General features: G+C 45.0%; 1 protein-coding gene across 1 annotated transcript; it reads left to right on the top strand.

The window, feature by feature from the left end:
- The first annotated feature begins 17,653 nt into the window (after nt 1–17,653).
- On the top strand, nt 17,654–18,271 carry LOC103649136 (centromere protein V-like). Its single transcript, XM_035965085.1, has one exon. It carries the CDS (start codon nt 17,654–17,656, stop codon nt 18,095–18,097), a length of 444 nt encoding a protein of 147 aa, XP_035820978.1. The 3' UTR covers nt 18,098–18,271.
- The last annotated feature ends 1,722 nt before the right edge of the window (nt 18,272–19,993 follow it).

Below are 19,993 nucleotides of genomic sequence, written 5' to 3'. Positions count from 1 at the left end.
CATTAATGAACTTGACATGAACATAAATAGAATAACATGAATAATTGGAACATAGATATAATAAGTGATTATCCCAAAACCATGTAAAGCAATAGCAAACTACCCAAGTGATTCAGGGGTAAACAAGGTAATGAGATAAACAATCTAGGGTGACCTATCGGGTCCCATCAAAATTAACCTATGCATGAATAAGTGATATTAAAGAACATTATTGGGTAAAAAGTGGTCAAGGGCACAACTTGCCTTCAATGAGCTCCTGCTCAGCTACTTCAACCTGCTGCTCACCAGGATCCTCGGTCACGGACTCTTCTACTCGCCACAATACAAACAAGCACAGTGCATATAGAGAAATTAACATCACACCAAACATGTAAACAAAATACACAGAAATATTCTACACATTAAAATAAAATCCTAGGAACAAGAATCATAATTTTCGAAGTTATAGATTTTAAGATATGAATTTCCAAAGGTTTTATGTGTTTAAAATAGGATTAAGTGAGAATTAAATTTTTTTACTGTTTTCATGTCAAAACAGATACTCTAAGTGAAAGAGAATAATATTACCAAATTTTTGCAACTGGAATGGAGTGATTTGGAGTTCATATGCATTTTCTATGAATTATTGAAGTTCTAGCACTTATTTTCCTATTAAAAATCTATTCTCTATTTCATTTATTCAATTTAAACGATCTCTGGACTAGGCCTCATTTTCCCGAAAACCCAGGGGCTTCTGCGCATAATTTTCTAAGACTCAAAATGCTATGCAGTAGATGGCGGGTTTATTATGTGAAAATAGAGGGTCTCTTATACAAAATTGTCTGGCCGAAAGGGTATGGGGACACTACGGCCGTCCGATCGGACATGGGTGTTCCAGATTAGATCTGGAGTGGATCGAAACGGTACGCGTCGGCCACCACATGATCAAATCTCAACGCTCCAGATTCAAAACGCTAGCTACACCTGTCATCCGTCTGATCTAAATCGGACGGCCCACAACCCCCAAACCCGAATCGGTATACAGGTTCTAATCGCAGCCGTTGGCTTGGCGATCGACGGCAAGCGGTCTTTCTCCTACCCCCAGCCGACTAATCGACCGAAGAGAGCGCCCGCGGCGGCGTCGCCCACCGGCGCCCGGAGAACCTCACCCCCGCGCCCTCCTAGACGAATTCGAGGAGTTATACTCGCGGCCTAGATGAGAGCGAAACAACTAGAGGAGTTATTACTGTGGTTCGGGACGGAGAAGTGGTTGCCCACGCACCGCGGCGGACCCGCGGCGGAGCTTGCACGACGACAAGCAATTCGTTGAAAATGTGGTCGCCAATCGGGTCTCCCAAGTGGACCACACGCACCAACGTTCCACCGCGAAGATCCTCGACCGCTACCCGAGGCCGAGCAGAGGACAAGGCCGCGAATCCACGGTGGCGGCGGCACTCAGCTCTTCCGCACGCCCGCAGCGACGATGGGAAATACGACGCGCAGGAAGCTGGGTCAGAGGTGGCAAACTTCTAACGGCCCGAATAGGTGGAGCATGACGGCATATAAGCACTGCGGCTCATACCGGTCCAAGCAGTGCCGCCGATATCTCTGGCGCCACCAGCGCGAGACCCGCGCCATTCAGTTAGGACGGAGGCGAATCTGGCGTAGAGGGCCCACGAGTCGGCGAGTGTAACAGAGATACGCGCAAGCGCGTGGGAGGCTGACGGGCAGAGCCCACTTGTCGGCACCGTCCATCCGCCCCGGGCCGCACGGATGCAAGGCCAAATGGGCCGGAATTGGTGCAGCGAGCCCAGGTATGGTTTTATCTTTTTCTATTTAATTTTATTTTTAGTTTTTTTCCTTTATTCTCTACTATTTTGAATCCAAATTTAGAATTCAAAATTAAGTGCCAATTTAAACTCATATTAACCCTGCAATTTGGTCATATCCTCATGTGATGAAGTTATTTAATGAGATCATTTTGTATTGCATAATCTTTCTTTCTTTCTTTCCAAATCCTAGAATTTCTTTTAGATCTTAAATTCTCATTTGGGTATTAATATATTTCTTTTTCACATTATTATATGTTGTCACAAAATGCACACAGAATAAAATCGAGCATGATGCATAATTTGGTAGTATATATTTTTATTAATTGTTTTTGGGCATGATGTTCCCATAAGATGATGCATAAAGATCAAACTCACATAAAGAGAAATTGTTTCTCTATTGGTATTATTTCTAGTAAATTACAAAGTGGGTGTTACAGTACGCAAGTCAACGCGACAACCCATTTCCATCCTTCTATTGGGCTGATTTTCACTGTGGGTTGATGGACGATGACAGCATAACTTGGCTTATAACGCCCGTTACTCTCAAGTCTCAACCCAGCCCAGTCGCCGCTCTTCCGTGCCCAGTCGGTTCGGGAGAGACGACTGTTAAGTAACCCTAATTAGGGTTATGTAGGCAAATACCTGCTTTGCCTCTGTGGGGTCTCACATCTCTATATAAGGAACCTGTACACCCCTTCATAATACAGTGAAGAGAAAGATGTCAAAGGCCCAACCCTATACCTTGTGTATTGAGTGTTTCTCTGTCGTGTTTATGGGAAGGGAGACGGGTCTTCTACAGCTTCTCGCGCCTAATCTGCTGACGGGAGGGAAGGGAGCGGATCTGGTGATCCGTGGTAACGTAGTTCACAACACGTTATCAGCACGCTCTACCGCGACGTTGCTGTGGATCAGATCTGCATCAACTCTACATCAAGCCGGCAGGTCTTCCGGCCTAGCCGAACTGTCCTACGCGACAGGCTTCGATTTTTCCTCTACGTAATGGAACGATATGTTTACTGTTCTTAATTTGTTGTTGTGCACGAGCTGTAATCCATGCGCGATGAACTGCCAGTGTCATCGTGGTGTTGTTCTCTATGCAATTGAGCGGTATGTAATTTCTAAATCGATCTGCCGCATCTAAGACCAGCTCGATCTCAAGGCGCTGGCTCTGTCCGCACTGGTAGAATCCAGTGAGCATTTCCTCGACTGACTGTCCCTCGAAAGCCGCCTCCGCCGGCCAATGAAGACACACAGATCCCTTGCTACGGCCATCGTGGCCGCGCCAGCAGTCGTGCGTCACGCTGGGACTACAACACGCCGTGCTAGAAGCGCCAGCGTCGGAGCCTTATCAGGCCCACGTCTGGGCCAAAGCTGTGACGCGTCAGAGGCCGTGCCCGCGCGAACGCTCTAGAGGCACGTCGCGCGTTGGCAGCCGCACGCGTGCCGAGGAGCCCCTCACGACCATTGGTGCCCATGACCCCTACTCCAACACATGGATAAAGGAGGAGCTCGGTCAAAGTGCTACCGAGAAAAGTGGATCTCGTGGGTTAAAACTTGAGAGGATAAAGGGAAAAATTATCTCATGCATGCTCCCGCGTAAACATGATTAAGAAAGAAAAGTGCCCAGTCAAAAGTGGCTGCCAGGAAAAGCGGATTTTGATTGGATGAAAACCGTTTCAAAACCATGCGTCTTAGAAAGAGTCCGGTGGAAAGAAAAAGAAAACCGATTCAAAATAGTTTTTCATTGAATTTCTATTGAATTAATAAAACTATGGTACAGTTTTAATTTGTACGTATGATGAATATTATTAATTCTATTTATTTTCTATTGTAAATAATAAATAGAATAAGCCATGTTTTCTGTTACAGTATATATCTTAATTAATTATTTCCCGTAGTAAATAATTAGTAAAAAATGCATCTTACATACGGGAAAATGTCTTTTGCACCTGATGTGTCAGGTTTCATACATTAAATATAGTATTTATTTTCTGTTTTATTTCTGTAGTACATAATTAGCAGAAAATTATTAAAAACGCATGTGAAGGTTATACTACGTATTTTCATATCGCTCTATATATTTGTGTTGCGTTGAGTTTTTGAACTCACGTCGAGCGATTAAATTGTATAGTGGGTACTCGGACATGTCGATCAGACTCCATTAATAATAAACTGAGTTATGACATCGGCTATGCATTGGCTGCGCTCTGGCAACACGACACAGTATTTGTGTCGTACGAACTTGGCTGCGTCATGTGATTGCTATGTAGCACTCTCGTTTATTTGGACAGCTCCCATTGAGTCGAACCGCCATCACTGAGTCGCGTATTTTTCGCATGCCCTGTAGGCACTGTCTGTCTGCCGTGATCATTGAGCCACAATTGTGCCTGTTGCGCACGTTGCGTGGACTTATCGTGTACCCCGATTACTAAGCCATAATTGTGTCTGTTGCGCTTATTACGAAGGCTTGTTGTGTTGTCGTAGCCCTGATGGACGCACACGCGTTGACACCAGATACAATAGAGCTTGTACTCGCGTGGATTGTGGTGGGTTGTTCAAGCCCCTGAAGTTACATCATAACGCAACCTTCGTAAATAATTTTGTTTAGCTTTATATTTTATTTGATTGTGTTGTGTGGCATCATATATTTATTTATATTGCCATGTGGCCATAACAACTATATCAAGCTCTATAGTGCTTGAATAATCTGGGAAAGTAAATGAATTAATATAGAACAGAGATAAGTTAATTCCCTGCTCTCTTTTCTCATGCATAAAAGTTTTACCCGAAGTAACCCGAAGATATATAATGCATGAAAGCCTTTTTGACATAGGAGATATCACACATTGAGATTTTATTAGTAAGCAATAAGACCTTACCAAATGATTTAAGGCTATAAATCTCAATTATACATTGCTCAACCAGATGTTGGCACATTGCTCTCTTTGTCGCTGAATGACATGAAGCAAACTATGAAATAAAAGGACATGTAACCGCTAGCAACACGAAGTTGCGAGTATACCGAGAGGTTATTCTGAGAAAATTTACACTATGTCGGTGAGAAAACCATTGTGTGTTTCCGTCGAACCATTTTGCCCATCCCATCTAGGACACTTTATGCTTGTGTTGCATACATCTCTCAGAATTGTAAATATCCTTAGTTGCTGAATTGACTTGTGAAAGGGAAATGTGCCCTTGGGCCATTTCTAAGTATTTTGGTGATTTAGTGTCCAACACAAGTGCCTAAGTGTAAAAAGGTGGACAAAGTACAAATCAAGGATAAACGTATGTTTCTCAGACTTAGTACATTGTTTTATGGACTAATGTATTGTGTCTAAGTGCTGGAAACAGGAAAAATCCAATTGAAAATGTCTTGGCTCGAGCAGCCAAGACTCTGCTCAGTCTAGGAACACCAGACTGTCCGGTGGTGCACCGGACAGTGTCCGGTGCGCCAGGCTGGCTCGAGCGAAGTAGCCGCTCTCGGGAATTCACCGGCGACGTACGGCTATAATTCACCGGACTGTCCGATGTGCACCGGACTGTCCGGTGAGCCAACGGTCGGCCGCGCAATCTGCGCGGGACACGTGGCCGAGCCAACGGCTAGAAGGGGGCACCGGACTGTCCGGTGTGCACCGGACATGTCCGGTGCGCCAACGGCTCTCAGGCTGCCAACGGTCGACTGCGCCATTTTTGGAAGGAAATCGGGCACCGGACAGTGTCCGGTGCGCCAGTCGACAGAAGGCAAGATCAGCCTTCCTAGAATGCTCTCAACGGCTCCTAGCTGCCTTGGGGCTATAAAAGGGACCCCTAGGCGCATGGAGGAGTACACCAAGCATTCCTACAACATTCCTAAGCACCAAGACCTCGATTCCACGCATTTGTTTCATTGTGATAGCATATAGAGCTCTAGTGGAGTTGTGAACTCATTGAGTTGTGTTGCGAGCTCTTGTTGCGACTTGTGTGCGTGTTGACACTCTGATTCTTGTGTCTTGTGTGCGTTGCGAATCCTCCCTTGCTCTGTGCTTCTTTGTAAACTTCAAGTCTAAGGGCGAGAGGCTCCAAGTTGTGGAGATTCCTCGCAAACAGGATTGAGAAAAGCAAGCAAAACACCGTGGTATTCAAGTGGGTCTTTGGACCGCTTGAGAGGGGTTGATTGCAACCCTCGTCCGTTGGGACGCCACAACGTGGAGTAGGCAAGCGTTGTTCTTGGCCGAACCACGGGATAACCACTGTGCCATCTCTGTGATTGATTTCTTGTGGTTATTGTGTTTTGTTGAGACTCCTCTCTAGCCACTTGGCATTTACTGTGCTAACGCTTAACCAAGTTTTTGTGGCTTAAGTTTTCAAGTTTTACAGGATCACCTATTCACCCCCCTCTAGGTGCTCTCAATTGGTATCAGAGCCGTTCTCTTCACAAAGGGACTAACCGCCCAAAGAGATGGATCCTAAGGGGAAGGGTATCGTGATCAACGATAAAGAGAAGGAATCCTTCGTCAACGAGCCGAAGGATGACAAGCCTACCGACTCGGGCTCGGGCCATAGACGGAAAGATGGGAAGAAGAAGAAGACAAGGCGCATCAAGGAGATTGTCTACTACGACGACAACGATGAGTCATCTTCTTCCCAAAAGGACGACGACCACAACGACTACGAGAGAAGGAAACCAGTTAATTCGAACTTTTCTTTTGACTACTCTCGTATTCCGCAAAGTACAAATACTCATTTGCTCTCCATTCCACTTGGCAAACCTCCTCACTTTAATGGAGAGGACTACGGATTTTGGAGCCACAAAATGCGTAGTCACCTGTTCTCTCTCCATCCGAGCATATGGGAGATTGTGGAAAGTGGAATGAAGTTCGATAGCTCGGATAGTCCTATTTTCATTAATGAACAAATTCATAGAAATGCACAAGCCACTACAGTGTTGTTAGCCTCCTTGTGCAGGGACGAGTACCATAAAGTGAGCGGCTTGGACAATGCCAAGCAGATCTGGGACACCCTCAAGATTTCTCATGAGGGGAACGACGTCACCTTGCTCACCAAGATGGAGTTGGTGGAGGGCGAGCTTGGACGATTCGCGATGATAAGGGGCGAGGAGCCAACCCAAACATACAACCGGCTCAAGACCCTTATCAATAAAATAAGGAGCTACGGAAGCACGCGATGGACGGACCACGACGTCGTCCGACTGATGCTAAGGTCCTTTACCGTTCTTGATCCTCATTTGGTGAATAATATTCGTGAGAATCCCAGGTACACCAAAATGTCGCTCGAAGAAGTCCTTGGAAAATTCATAAGCGGGCGAATGATGATCAAGGAGGCGAGGTACATGGACGACGCGTTGAACGGTCCAATCCATGAGCCTCAACCCATTGCTCTCAAGGCAACAAGGAGCAAGGAGGCGTTACCTAGCAAGGTAGCGCAAGTTGAGGCGGCATGGCTAAATAATGAAGAAATGGCCCTCATCATCAAGCGCTTCAAGACGGCGCTTAAGGGTCGCAAGGGACAGCCAAGCAAGACCAAGACAAAGGGAAAGCGCTCATGCTTCAAATGTGGTAAGCTTGGTCATTTTATTGCTAACTGTCCCGATAATGATAGTGATCAGGATCAAAGGGAACAAGAGGGAGAAGAAGAAGAACTATAAGAAGGCAAAGGGCAAGGCACATCTTGGTAAGGAGTGGGATTCGGATTGCGCCTCGTCCGACTCCGACAATGAAGGACTCGCCGCCACCGCCTTCAACAAGTCATCCCTCTTCCCCAACGAGCGTCACACATGCCTTATGGCAAGGGAGAAGAAGGTATGTACTCGAAACTCTACTTATGCTTCTTCAAGTTAGGACGAATCTAGTGATGAGGATGAAATAGATTATTCATGTTTATTTAAGGGCCTAGATAGAACCAAGGTAGATAAAATTAATGAATTGATTGATGCCTTGAATGATAAGAATAGGCTTTTAGAAAAACAAGAGGACTTGTTGTATGAAGAACATGACAAATTTGTAGAAGCACAAAAATCTCATGCCTTAGAAGTTAAGAGAAATGAAATGCTTTCTTGTGAATTATCTTCTTGCCATGAGACAATTTCTAGCTTAAGAAGCATTAATGATGATTTAAATGCTAAGTTAGAAATAGCTAGTAAATCAACAACTTGTGTAGAAAATGTTGTTATTTGCAATAGATGTAAAGATTTTGATATTGATGCTTGTAGTGAACACATAGCTTCTATTGCAAAGTTAAATGATGAAATGGCTAGTCTTAATGCCCAACTTAAGGCTAGAAAAAGTGATTTTGATAAACTAAAATTTGCTAGGGATGCCTACACGGTTGGTAGACACCCCTCAATTAAGGATGGGCTTGGCTTCAAGAGGGAAGCCAAGAACTTAACAAGCCATAAGGCTCTCATCTCCGCCAAGGAGAAAGGGAAGGCCCCTATGGCAAGTAGTACTAAAAAGAACCATGCTTTTATGTACAATGATAGAAGACAGTCTCATAGGAGTTGTAATGCTTTTGATTCATATGCCTATGATTCTTATGCTATGTTTGCTCCCAGTTCTTCCTATATGCATGGTAGAGATATGCCTAGGAAAAATATTCATCATGTGCCTAGAAAGAATATTGTTCATGTTCCTAGAAAAGTTATGAATGGTCCCTCTACAATTTATCATGCGTTAAATGCTTCCTTTGCTATTTGTAGAAAGGATAGGAAGATAGTTGCTAGGAAATTAGGGGCAAAATGCAAGGGTGATAAAACTTGCATTTGGGTCCCTAAGACAATTGTGACTAACCTTGTAGGACCCAACAAGAGTTGGGTACCTAAGACCCAAGCCTAAATTTGCCTTGCAGGTTTATGCATCCGGGGGTTCAAGCTGGATTATCGACAGCGGATGCACGAACCACATGACGGGGGAAAAGAGGATGTTCTCTTCCTACGTCAAAAACAAGGATTCCCAAGATTCAATCATATTCGGTGATGGGAACCAAGGCAAGGTGAAAGGCTTAGGCAAGATTGCAATATCAAATGAACACTCTATCTCTAATGTGTTTTTAGTTGAGTCTCTTGGATATAATTTACTATCTGTTAGTCAATTATGTAATATGGGATATAATTGTCTATTTACAAATATAGATGTGTCTGTCTTTAGAAGAAGTGATGGTTAATTAGCTTTTAAGGGTGTATTAGACGGCAAACTTTATTTAGTTGATTTTGCAAAAGAGGAGGCCGGTCTAGATGCATGCTTAATTGCTAAGACTAGCATGGGCTGGCTGTGGCATCGCCGCTTAGCACATGTGGGGATGAAGAACCTTCACAAGCTTCTAAAGGGAGAACACGTGATAGGTTTGACTAACGTGCAATTCGAAAAAGATAGACCTTGTGCAGCTTGTCAAGCAGGTAAACAAGTGGGAGGAGCACATCACAGCAAGAATGTGATGACCACTTCAAGACCTCTGGAGCTGCTGCATATGGACCTCTTCGGACCCGTCGCCTATCTGAGCATAGGAGGAAGTAAGTATGGTCTAGTTATTGTTGATGACTTTTCCCGCTTCACTTGGGTGTTCTTTTTGCAGGATAAGTCTGAAACCCAAGGGACCCTCAAGCGCTTCCTAAGGAGAGCTCAAAATGAGTTTGAGCTCAAGGTGAAGAAGATAAGAAGCGACAATGGGTCCGAGTTCAAGAACCTTCAAGTGGAGGAGTTCCTTGAGGAGGAGGGGATCAAGCACGAGTTCTCCGCTCCCTACACACCTCAGCAAAATGGTGTGGTAGAGAGGAAGAACAGGACGCTCATTGATATGGCGAGGACTATGCTTGGAGAGTTCAAGACCCCCGAGCGTTTTTGGTCGGAAGCCGTGAACACGGCTTGCCACGCCATCAATAGGGTCTACCTTCACCGCCTCCTCAAAAAGACTTCATATGAGCTGCTAACTGGTAACAAACCCAATGTGTCTTATTTTCGTGTATTTGGGAGCAAGTGTTATATTCTTGTGAAGAGAGGTAGAACTTCTAAATTTGCTCCCAAAGCTGTAGAAGGGTTTTTATTAGGTTATGACTCAAATACAAAGGCGTATAGGGTCTTCAACAAATCATCGGATTTGGTTGAAGTCTCTAGCGACGTTGTATTTGATGAGACTAATGGCTCTCCAAGAGAGCAAGTTGTTGATCTTGATGATGTAGATGAAGAAGATGTTCCAACGGCCGCGATACGCACCATGGCGATTGGAGATGTGCGGCCTCAGGAACAATTGGAGCAAGATCAACCGTCTTCCTCAACTATGGTGCATCCCCCAACCCAAGATGACGAACAGGTACCTCAGGTGGAGGCGCATGATCAAGTGGGAGCACAGGTTGATCAAGTTGAAGAGGAAGAAGCACCTCAGGCACCTCCAACCCAAGTTCGAGCGACGATCCAAAGGGATCATCCCGTCGACCAAATATTGGGTGATATTAGCAAGGGAGTAACTACTCGATCTCGATTAGTTAATTTTTGTGAGCATTACTCCTTTGTTTCTTCTATTGAGCCTTTCAGGGTAGAAGAGGCCTTGCTAGATCCGGACTGGGTGTTGGCCATGTAGTAGGAACTCAACAACTTCAAGCGCAATGAAGTTTGGACACTGGTGCCTCGTCCCAAGCAAAATGTTGTGGGAACCAAATGGGTATTTCGCAACAAACAGGACGAGCACGGGGTGGTGATGAGGAACAAGGCTCGACTTGTGGCAAAAGGTTATGCCCAAGTCGCAGGTTTGGACTTTGAGGAGACGTTCGCTCCTGTGGCTAGGCTAGAATCAATTCGTATATTGCTAGCATATGCCGCTCACCATTCTTTCAGGTTGTACCAAATGGATGTGAAGAGCGCTTTCCTCAACGGGCCGAACAAGGAGGAGGTGTATGTGGAGCAACCCCCTGGCTTCGAGGATGAACGGTACCCCGACCACGTGTGTAAGCTCTCTAAGGCGCTCTATGGACTTAAGCAAGCCCCAAGAGCATGGTATGAATGCCTTAGAGACTTTTTAATTGCTAATGCTTTCAAGGTTGGGAAAGCCGATCCAACTCTTTTCACTAAGACTTGCGATGGCGATCTTTTTGTGTGCCAAATTTATGTCGATGACATAATATTTGGTTCTACTAACCAAAAGTCTTGTGAAGAGTTTAGCAGGGCGATGACGCAAAAATTCGAGATGTCGATGATGGGCGAGTTGAACTACTTCCTTGGGTTCCAAGTGAAGCAACTCAAGGACGACACTTTCATCTCCCAAACAAAGTACACGCAAGACTTGCTAAAGCGGTTTGGGATGAAGGACGCCAAGCCCGCAAAGACTCCGATGGGAACCGACGGACACACCGACCTCAACAAAGGAGGTAAGTCCGTTGATCAAAAAGCATACCGGTCTATGATAGGGTCTTTACTTTATTTGTGTGCTAGTAGACCGGATATTATGCTTAGCGTATGCATGTGTGCTAGATTTCAATCCGATCCTAAGGAGTGTCACTTAGTGGTTGTGAAGCGAATTCTTCGATATTTAGTAGCTACGCCTTGCTTCGGGATCTGGTATCCAAAGGGGTCTAACTTTGACTTGATTGGGTACTCAGATTCCGACTATGCTGGATGTAAGGTCGATAGGAAGAGTACATCAGGGACGTGCCAATTCTTAGGAAGGTCCCTGGTGTCGTGGAACTCTAAGAAACAAACTTCCGTTGCCCTATCCACCGCAGAGGCCGAGTATGTTGCTGCAGGATAGTGTTGCGCGCAACTACTTTGGATGAGGCAAACCCTCAGGGACTTTGGCTACAATCTGAGCAAAGTCCCACTCCTATGTGATAATGAGAGTGCTATCTGAATAGCGGAAAATCCTATTGAGCACAGCCGCACAAAAGCACATTGACATCCGGCATCACTTTTTGAGAGACCACCAGCAAAAGGGAGATATCGAAGTGTTTCATGTTAGCACCGAGAACCAGCTAGCCGATATCTTCACTAAGCCTTTAGATGAAAAGACCTTTTGCAGGCTGCGTAGTGAGCTAAATGTCCTAGATTCGCGGAACTTGGATTCATTTATAGCATACATGTATTTATGCCTTTGATCATGTTCCTTATGCATTTTGTTGCTTACTTGTGGTGCTCAAGTTGTACAAACACTCCCTGGACCTCACAAGTCCTTTTTGCAAGTGATGCACATATTTAGGGGGAGCTGTGCTACAACTTGATCCTTTGAGACTAATCTTTTGCTTGAGTTTGCATGATTTAGTCTCAAAGGAGGTTTGAAAGGGAAAGGTGGACTTGGACCATGAAAGACTTCCACTGCACTCCGATGAGAGGGTAACTTATTCCAAGTTCATCTCATGTACTCTTATTGCCTTTGTATTCTCATTTGAAGATTTTGGTGAGGCAATGGGGTTAAAGGGCCAAGATTGATCCCGTTTTGGTGCTTGATGCCAAAGGGGGAGAAAATAAAGGCCAAAGCGATAAATGGATCAGCTACCACTTGAGAGATTTTGAAAATAGTAAAATAGAGCTTTTGGTTTGTCAAAACTCTTTTATTGTCTCTCTTGTCAAAAGTTGGCTTCTTGTGGGGAGAAATGTTGATTATGGGAAAAAGGGGGAGTTTTTGAAATCTTGAATCAATTTCTTTTGTAATGACTCTCTTTATGTTTTAACAAGTATGTTTGACTTAGAGATAGAAATTTGGGTTTGATTTGCAAAAACAAATCAAGTGGTGGCAAATGATGATCCATATATGTCAAAATTGAATCAAAACAATATTGAGTTCTTATTTGAATTGATTTTGTACTTGTTCTACTTGCTTTATGTTGTGTTGGCATAAATCACCAAAAAGGGGGAGATTGAAAGGGAAATGTGCCCTTGGGCCATTTCTAAGTATTTTGGTGATTTAGTGTCCAACACAAGTGCCTAAGTGTAAAAAGGTGGACAAAGTACAAATCAAGGATAAAGGTATGTTTCTCAGACTTAGTACATTGTTTTATGGACTAATGTATTGTGTCTAAGTGCTGGAAACAGGAAAAATCCAATTGAAAATGTCTTGGCTCGAGCAGCCAAGACTCTGCTCAGTCTGGGAACACCGGACTGTCTGGTGGTGCACCGGACAGTGTCCGATGGTGCACCGGACAGTGTCCGGTGCGCTAGGCTGGCTCGAGCGAAGTAGCCGCTCTCGAGAATTCACCGGCGACGTACGGCTATAATTCACCGGACTGTCCGGTGAGCCAACGGTCGGCCGGGCTAACGGTCGGCCGCGCGATCTGCGCGGGACACGTGGCCGAGCCAACGGCTAGAAGGGGGCACCGGACTGTCCGGTGTGCACCGGACATGTCCGGTGCGCCAACGGCTCTCAGGCTGCCAACGGTCGACTGCACCATTTTTGGAAGGAAATCGGGCACCGGACTGTCCGGTGCGCCAGTCGACAGAAGGCAAGATCAGCCTTCCTAGAATGCTCTCAACGGCTCCTAGCTGCCTTGGGGCTATAAAAGGGACCCCTAGGCGCATGGAGGAGTACACCAAGCATTCCTACAACATTCCTAAGCACCAAGACCTCGATTCCGCGCATTTGTTTCATTGTGATAGCATATAGAGCTCTAGTGGAGTTGTGAACTCATTGAGTTGTGTTGCGAGCTCTTGTTGCGACTTGTGTGCGTGTTGACACTCTGATTCTTGTGTCTTGTGTGTGTTGCTAATCCTCCCTTGCTCTGTGCTTCTTTGTGAAGTTCAAGTGTAAGGGCGAGAGGCTCCAAGTTGTGGAGATTCCTCGCAAATAGGATTGAGAAAAGCAAGCAAAACACCGTGGTATTCAAGTGGGTCTTTGGACCGCTTGAGAGGGGTTGATTGCAACCCTTGTCCGTTGGGACGCCACAACGTGGAGTAGGCAAGCGTTGGTCTTGGCCGAACCACGGGATAACCACCGTGCCATCTGTGTGATTGATTTCTTATGGTTATTGTGTTTTGTTGAGACTCCTCTCTAGCCACTTGGCATTTACTGTGCTAACGCTTAACCAAGTTTTTGTGGCTTAAGTTTTCAAGTTTTACAGGATCACCTATTCACCCCCCCTGTAGGTGCTCTCAACTTGGGATAGTCCTTTGACTGGTATGGTATACAGTAAGCCAAATGGTAAAGGTCAATACTGAATGGAAATAAAATTGGGGTTTATGTTGCAGAACTACATTGGATTTCACCCCTTGACATGCTTACCATAATCTATATATGATCTACCAGAAGTAAGAAGAGTAGAAAAATAGCCATGAAATCCCACATCAACACAGAGCTTGAAGCTAAATTAGGCAATATGTCCTTGGTCCTTGGCACTAGAAGAGCCATAGGTCTTGACCATGAGATTGTAAGTGGTGATAATTTATGATAAAAATATAAAGCTCTTATGGAGACCTATTGCATTCTCCCTAGTCATGATGACTCCTTCGTATGAGAGCAGTATTATTTGTTGTTGAAGATGGATCCTAGGTGGATACCAGTATTGTTTCATTCTTGCCAAGCAGTTATCATCATTTGCTTCATCAAAAGATAGTTATATGGTGATTTTTCCCAGATAAAATGAATTCTTGGCCTTGTTTGTTCTATTCCAAAGCTTCTCTTTTTGCTGAACAATGAAGAGATCGAAATAATGCTATATAGAACAATTTGGTACATAATATGAGGAGAAATGTTTGCCCTGCTGGTAACACCACAAATTAATAACTATTGTTATAAATTCTCTCTCAAAATTATAATACCTAAAAATGTTGCATAAATCGATACCCAATTTTAGAACGGTATGAGTAATTGGGTAAACCATGGGCAATAATAAAACGAGATGGACTATACATCTCTGCATATAAAAGTCTCTGCTTGGCAGCATTGGCATGATGTCGTGCACTTTACTACCATTATAAACACACATTTTTCCTATGTGCCTCAAAGCACAATGCAACCAGTGAATGCCCTTGTGAGCACTAGACCCTAATGGTCATTTTACTTGTTGATCTGAAGTCAACTAATAGCTCCAAACGACGAATGGTATGCATGAGCCCCTGAAGGACCCTCATGGATAAAATAGTGTTGCGCATATCAGTCTAAATCTTAATGATTGACTATGCATTTGGTAGTAATAACAATAAGTTTGCAGAATTGTAACCATGAAGAAACTTGTTGTTGCGTGTCTCGTTGGATGTTGAGACTAACCCTTCATGTTGAAGGACAAATATGTAGTATTCATGCCACTATATTAATCTAAGTCCAAAGCTAACTGCATAAAACCCCTATCTGTAATGTGCGTAAGATTTCCCAAATAAATCACTACAATAGCATACATTGCCCACAACTGGATGATTGTGGTTGGGGATTTTATCTGTATGCTTTTAGAACATCTCGGCATTATGGGGAGGAATGCCCATATAGTGTAATGCCTCAATATTCTATTAAACGCACATAAGCTAAACTGAACCTGTCGTTCGGTGTGTACTCCTGTGTATATGGAGTTTGCCATAAATCATTGAGGATTAACCATATTGGTTTGAATGCTTCTACCTTATGTAATGTGGATATACCCGGGATTAATATCATATCCACATTTGACTTATTGGCATTTGATCTATTCTGCGAGGACGCCTGCGGATATGATCCATCGACCTTAGTCAAAGCATATGTTCTGATTGCAGATTCACGTTGTCTGTGATAACTCTCCTCCGATTAATTCACCCTGATGGTGATTTGCCTCACGAAGAGGTTCATCTTGATGATGAAATTCCTAGCAATGCGCGCAATATCATTGTGTTGGGAATATGGGACAATGAATCTTTCGTTTTGGGAAATGACGGAGATCATTATTAAATGTGGGACACAAATATGTCGACACCTATCTTGCCCCTCTAGATTGCAAATGGATCCAAAACAAAGTCCTAGGCATGAGTGCTTTAAGCTCTCTTATCGGGTCATTGATAAATGCAATCGAGGCTGAACCAATAATCGCAAAATGAAAGTCACGAGCTTGAAGTTCGGACATTTATGGGCACTATTGAAATAATGTGTGGTGAATGTGATGGTTCAAGTGGTCTTGTGAGAGATCCATCCCACATATGTGTTGAATAAACACTATTCCGCTAAAGTAATATATCTGGCAAATGGCATGAATTAAAATATGCAGTTAATAGGATTCTGAAGATCCGTCATGAGATCCTAGGAGGACTCATATCTTTGAATTGTAAATATGCAACATATAAATCTCATATCGAATAATACATTCCTGATGAATGATCACCCTCCTATGTAGGGAGAATATCTCCTAGGTTGAGATTATCGTTCCCAGATGGAACCTATCCAGAAGAAAACAAAGTCTGTGTTGAACACCAAAGTTTGATAACCCCTATAAAGGGATAAAGACCCATACAGACCCGAAAAGGAATAAGATGAGGTACCAAAGGACTTGAAGTTCACTGAATAAGCACATGTGCATTCCACAATCTTTACTCATGGTATTTTCCACTGGATGTGGAATTACGGTATCCTCTAAAGCCACGATGGCAGAAACCTATAAGGTTTAGGTGTTACTGGCAAAATATCCCCATTATGCCAGAATGACAGACTATAACGATATATCTGATCGATGAAAAATCCCTGATGGATTACGATCTTTGATAGACTTTTGTTACACCATCATAGATGTTGCAAAGGATGAACGCCTGAAGCGATGTGTCATATTTAGAATATGTACTATTGCAACTATATTATCCCCTTAGTCCTATTGAAGGACATGTTATTTGCTTTGCACAACTATGTATAAATTGTGATGTAAGATAGAAAATGATAGCACCCCAACCTCATCCATTCTCGTTATTCCAGATGAACAATGAGACATATATCTTGAAGAATATGCTTGAGTTATGAGGGATAACGACTTTGACAGATGTCATCGTCAGGGGGAGCGAATGCTTATATTGATGACAATCATGAGACAATGAATGGCATATTCTATGCCCTGAAGGCGTGAGCTTGATGATCAATATGTGAACCTTTATGGAACTTTCTATCAAATATATAGATCCAGTCGATCGAACACCATCAGTCAAAGTGGCTTATTTATATTGATACGTGCACTTACCTCGTATATCCTAGAAGTGAGTAGAGGTAAAGTTCCTGAAATAGTCCTTGCAAGGATATGCAATCTCTTTGCTAAATCTTTATGTGCATATACTTCCAGAAGATGTTTTGCCTTATTGATACGGTTTTGCAAGGATCAGGGGAGCATATTTCTAATGTTAGCCCTTGTAGAAGATTCGATAGAATTTAGATCCTAGAGGATCAAAATCTGTCCCAATGACAGTTGTTGTACTCTTTTTCCCTTGGTGAGTTTTCTTGAAGTTTGTCACATGATGTTTTTAACGAGGCAACAAAGTGCAAATGCAATTTGTATCACCATGCACTCTTTCTCCATATTTTCCCACTGGGTTTTTCGGAGTTTTGACGAGGCATGTGTTGGTCGCGGTATTCGCCCAAGGGGGAGTGTTAAGTAACCCTAGTTAGGGTTATGTGGGCAAATACCTGCTTTGCCCCTGTGGGGTCTCACATCTTTATATAAGGAACCTGTACACCCCTTCATAATACAGTGAAGAGAAAGAGGTCAAAGGCCCAACCCTATACCTTGTGTCTTGAGTGTTTCTCTGTCGTGTTTATGGAAAGGGAGACGGGTCTTCTACAGCTTCTCGCGCCTAATCTGTTGACGGGGGAAGGGAGCGGATCTGGTGATCCGTGGTAACATAGTTCTCAACAATGACTTCTTCAAGACGTACAGGTACAGCTGACGGCAGAAACCCTCTGATCCGCCGCACACACCTCGCAATCACAATCACAAGATGACCAGCTCCACCAGCTCCCACGACGACGTGGTGCACACGGGCGGGTGCCACTGCCGCCGCGTGCGCTGGCACGTCGAGGCCCCCGCGAGCGTTGTCGCGTGGGTCTGCAACTGCTCCGACTGCTCCATGCGTGGGAACATGCACTTCGTCGTCCTCGCCGCCAAGTTCGGGCTGCGGGCCAGCGCCGACGAGTCCATCACCACCTACACCATCGGCACGCACACGGCCAGGCACACCTTCTGCAAGGTCTGCGGCATCACCTCCTTCTACACCCCGAGGTCCAACCTGGACGGCGTGGCCGTCACCGTCGCCTGCGTGGATCCGGGTACGCTGGGCCACGTCGAGTACCAGAAGGCCGACGGGAGGAACTGGGAGGAGTGGTTCGAGCGCAGCGGCATCGCTGGCTTCTCCGAGGGAAAGGCGGATGCAACGGCAGAGTAGTAGCTGTTTTTCTCTAGTACAGAAAGTATATCTCTCTCTTTGCTTCAAATATTTTACCTACCTGCTATCGCCTATCGGTTATGAAAAACACTTTCCTATGTCGTCTTCTCTCTTCTCCAACGCACCGAGCGAATAAATTTTTCCAGCCGTGTAGAGTATCTAAAAAATGAGGATTTAAACTCTACTCAATTGTATATATCGTTTGATTTCTATCACTTGTATACTTGTATATATCGTTTGACTTCTATCACTTTAACTCATGGTTGTTCGTTTTATTTTTCTGTTTGTTTTACTTAAGTAGAGGTAGCAATATACATGTAATCTCTACTACTCTATATGTTAGCAGTGTAGGCGTCCACACTACCGTGTTCTGCCACCCGCAGCCGCCCCGCAGGCAACCGCCTGCAGCCGCAATCTCCGACGCCCACCGGTCCCGGTCCATGTTCTGCCTCTGCGCCCCCGGTCTGCCGCCATCAGCGCCCTCCACCTCGCCCACCGCGCACTGATTCCCCCGACCCCGCCGCATTCAATTCCCCCAACCCCGCCTCGCCCACAATCATCGACGCCACGCCCACGGCCGCGCCATCCACCACCCCGACCTCGCCCCCAGCCCGTGGAAATCTCGCCCGCGAGATCCCGCCTCGCCCGCCATCAACTCACACTGGCCCTTGCCCGTGATCCATCCTTGCCCGATGCCCGTGATCCATCCTCTCCCCCCATGGCAATCTCGGGCCCTCGGCAGGTACCCTCTCCCCTGCGACAATCTTCCTCGCGCCCTCGGCAAGCGATCCGCGGCAAGCGCCCTCTCACCGGTGAGGAGCACGTGGCGGCGCCGGCGGTCGAGGAGACGTCGGAGAAGAAGCAGGCCAGCACAACCGAGCTGCCCGCACCCTCAGGCTTGACGAAGAAGGTTTGCTCTTACTGCCCGCTTGGTCGTCCCCTTCCAATTTCCTTGCACATTCCCTGCACGCCGTTTGCTTCTGTCCCGAGGGTTGCGGGGGCCTGCTAGCGTTCGGATCCGGGGGGTTCGGGCTCTGTCTCTGCGAATTCCGCTGCAGTGAAAAGAGCACAAGCGGTCGGATCCGAGCGGTATGGTAATATTGTTGTCATGCCAGTCCACTTCTAGATCTAGACTTGGATCCTGACCACTCAGGCCAGATAGTGAAGGCATGGATGAAGGCACGGATGATGAAGGCACGGACGTGGCGGTGGAGGCAAGCCTATTCCCTCACCCTTGCCTAGATGGTGAAGGCACGGATGATGACGACGGACGTGGCGAAGAGGTGAGCCCAGGGCAAATAGAACTTCTAAACAGAGGTTGGAGAAGTAACGATGGGCGCAAAACCGGTGAGTATCTGCATCTTCCTGCTAATTCTGCTGACACAGAATCCTCCAAGAACCGGCACCGCAGGAGGCATTAGTCGACAAAGCAGGGCCTGCACTGAGATGGTCGTCCGCAAGGAGACGACGTTGCACGAAGCCGTGCGCGGTGGCCACGAGGCCACGCCACGTGCGGTGGTGTAACACCTCAAAATCCCATTTTGAGAATCAAGTAGAATCCTCCAAAGTTTTCGAGTTAGAATATTTTTGAAGTCATGTCCCCTAAAATAAATATCACGCATAATAAAGAGTTAATTAAAAAGGTACCCATATGAAATTAGTCATCCCATTATCGAATTATAAGTACTCTCATGAAAGATTTAAGCTAATAGCATAGCTTGGTGTAGTTATACATTAGAACATATTTCCCTAAATTAAATAACCATTTATTGGTTTATCATTATATCAAGAAGCATTTATTCGAAGGAAATAAATAATAAGCAGATAAAGAATGAAAGTAATATTCTCGCATTCATAGTGAAGTTCTTGAGTTATGCATTTAATCTGGAGTTAGAC

Source organism: Zea mays, chromosome 2, assembly GCF_902167145.1.
Source record: "Zea mays cultivar B73 chromosome 2, Zm-B73-REFERENCE-NAM-5.0, whole genome shotgun sequence".
In the NCBI taxonomy this organism is placed as follows: domain Eukaryota; kingdom Viridiplantae; phylum Streptophyta; class Magnoliopsida; order Poales; family Poaceae; genus Zea; species Zea mays.
Note: the sequence above shows the minus strand (reverse complement) of the source record. Positions and strands in the feature narration are given on the sequence as shown.

Coding starts and splice junctions, on each gene's coding strand:
- LOC103649136 (XM_035965085.1), top strand. CDS start 17,654: ATGACCAGCTCCACCAGCTCCCACGACGACGTGGTGCACACGGGCGGG.